This window comes from Alosa pseudoharengus, unplaced genomic scaffold, assembly GCF_046254945.1.
Source record: "Alosa pseudoharengus isolate Yale_2024_CS ecotype anadromous, Long Island Sound unplaced genomic scaffold, YU_APseudo_1.1 YU_APseudo_1.1_scf_23, whole genome shotgun sequence".
Classification (NCBI taxonomy): domain Eukaryota; kingdom Metazoa; phylum Chordata; class Actinopteri; order Clupeiformes; family Clupeidae; genus Alosa; species Alosa pseudoharengus.
Genome location: NW_027468685.1, coordinates 9,374,172 through 9,376,671, shown reverse-complemented (window position 1 = coordinate 9,376,671; position 2,500 = coordinate 9,374,172). Strand labels below are relative to the sequence as shown.

The following is a 2,500-nucleotide window of genomic DNA, read 5'->3' as shown; positions in this document are numbered from 1 at the left end:
AGAGAGAGTGGATGATTTAAAGAGATGTGTGAGTCGATTAGAGCGTGTGCGTGTGTGTGAGTGTGCGTGCGTGTTGGTTATGAATATGCATGTGTGAAAAACAGGACAAGACGTGTGCTATGATTGTGTGCACACGTGTCCCAAGTTGGTGGCCTGTGGCAACTCGTGGCCTGTGGTTTAGTGAGATTTGTTTTTCTTCATTTTCTCCGTTCTGTCTGTTTCTGACAGGAGAACTCTGAGGATGACAAGAAGCGCGGCCGCTCCACAGACAGCGAGGTCAGCCAGGTAAGCGCCCCGCCTCCAGCTCTTGGCCAGCGCGTGGCCACTCAGTGATGACACCGCGCTGAATCCTCCAGTCCCTGTCCCTGAGAATCCATTTATTGTTCACGGGGGAAAAATGTGTTGAATATTTCAGCACAATGTGGTGTCATTTTAAAGACCGTTTTGATGTACGTCATTCAAGTCTCTGATCGTAACAAAAGGCCCTTTTAATAAAAACAAATAAAAGCTTCTGGCTGGCAGGTAAAGTGTTGACAGTAAAACATCGTTTTCAAGACAGGATGTTTGTGTAATTTGCTTCCCATTCACTCAAGTCTTCCCGCTCTCTCTATCGATTCTGGTCATTTTCAGTCACCGGTGAAGAACGGGAACCCTTCCTTGTCTTCCTCTTCCTCCTCTTCTTCTTCCTCTTCCTCCTCCTCCTCCTGCTCATCTTCGTCGTCGTCTGCGTCCTTGGGGACTTCCTCGTCCTCCTCCTCGATGGTCTCCATGGCAACCATCACCGCCGCCGGCAGCGGCGGCAGCGGCGGCGGCGGCGCGGTTTCCGGGAGCGGAGTCCCGGCAGGCGGCCTCCCCGCCTCGGGCAGCTACAGCTCCGCCACGCAGGGGCACGTGCAGTATCAGCAGGCGGCCAAGAGCGCCGCTGCCGCCGCCGCCGCCGCCGCCGCTGCTGCTGCTGCTGCTGCCGCTGTCTCCACGACGACCTCCCCGGCCACCGCCGCCGTCACTAGCAACGCCTCCAGCCCCGGCGGCGGGTTGTTGCCCCGACCCTCCTCGTCCAGCTCCTCACCTCCCACCTGCAGCCATTCTCAAACGCCGCCCGCTGTGGTGCCTGGCATGGGCGGGTCATCTGGGTTTGGCACGGGCGCGGGCCCCGTTCCAGGAAGCGGCGTTCTCGGCCACTCTGGGATGCCGGCGTCTCTCAGCAGCATGTCGGCGCTGTTGGCCGGCTCGGGCTCCACGCCGGCCCCTTACGCCCAGGCGGCCGCCTCCAACGCCAACGCTATCGTCAACAGCCTGATCGCTAACGCTAGCGGCAGCCCCTTGGGGAGCGTGGTCGGGACGACGGTGACCTCCGTGTCCTCGGGCCTCCTGGGCATGGCCCCTACCTCCCTCAGCCTGGCCCCGGGCTCCACGAGCGCCGCTCAGGGGCCCCCCCTAGTGGCCCCCACCCCGCTGGCGGGAGGAGCGGCCCCTGGAGGGAACTCAGGAAGCTTGCCGGCGATCGCCAGGCCCCCTAGTGTCCAAAAGCAGAACGGCAGCACAAGTGAGTCATGGCACACGCCACCTGGCACTCATGCACTTGCAGTTTCTGTTTTGATGCAGAAACACATGTTTTGTTTAGATACAGAGATGGGAATGTTTGACTGTACAATTAGGCTTCCTTACAACCCTTACTCCTATAGCCATATAATTACCAATAACACAATCATTCATAATAATGCATGTCTGACCAATTCGTTATATTTCATTATTATACGGCTCTTCACAATGCTAGTAGAACGCTCCATTGACTTGAATGGGATTTCCCAACGTTCTACGGTAAAATAAATTCATGTAATTACCGCTGCAAACATAATTACTGCTGTCAATGGCAACGGGTTTTGTGCTGCTGATCATATCACTCCGCAAGTATTCCGGTCACTTCTTGCATTGGAACTTCATTCAAAAGTGAAAGCAGACGGTTGATCAGCTGTGTTCTAAAGAATGTTTGATTCAAGTTCAGCGTGTGTTGCGAACTATTTGTTTCTCAGCAAAAGCCACGACGAAACAGTAACAAATAAGTGTAAAGAGACATATCGTGGAGTTTATTTTTTCGTTTTGGCAAGTAGCCGTATAATAAGCGGGATAATGTATAGAACGCCGGTCATTATGGGAAAATAAGTCCCTTCAGGGCGGTTCGCCCTGTCGGGACTTATTTTCCCAATAATGACCAGCATTCTATACATTATCCCTTACTTATGCCACTACAATTCCTATTGTGAGGCGCTCTTTAAAACAGCAATTATTTTTCATAATTGAAAACCTACGAAGTAGTTCCAGTTTTTTGTCCGCAGTAATTAAATACGTTTTTAGTTGATTTATGAAATGAGAAAAGAGAATGATTGTCTTAAAAGCAGAGAAGGTTCACACCGCGCTCTCCTCTTTATTACAGGTTACAGTGCTGTGGTAGCTGAAAGCACATCAGATGCCGCCCTTAATAGTGTCAGCCAATCACAAA

At 52.6% G+C, this 2,500-nt stretch overlaps 1 protein-coding gene across 6 annotated transcripts in view; it reads left to right on the top strand.

The window, feature by feature from the left end:
* The window catches only part of cnot3b (CCR4-NOT transcription complex, subunit 3b), a 15,333-nt gene that overhangs the window by 7,009 nt on the left and 5,824 nt on the right, over positions 1 to 2,500 (top strand). For all 6 annotated transcript variants that reach the window (XM_076301338.1, XM_076301343.1, XM_076301340.1 and 3 more), the window contains exons 10-12: positions 229 to 285; positions 631 to 1,546; positions 2,435 to 2,500. The exon at positions 2,435 to 2,500 is cut by the window's right edge and continues 40 nt beyond it. In XM_076301338.1, the coding sequence (XP_076157453.1) occupies positions 229 to 285; positions 631 to 1,546; positions 2,435 to 2,500 (1,039 nt within the window). The remainder of the gene's footprint in view (positions 1 to 228; positions 286 to 630; positions 1,547 to 2,434) is intronic.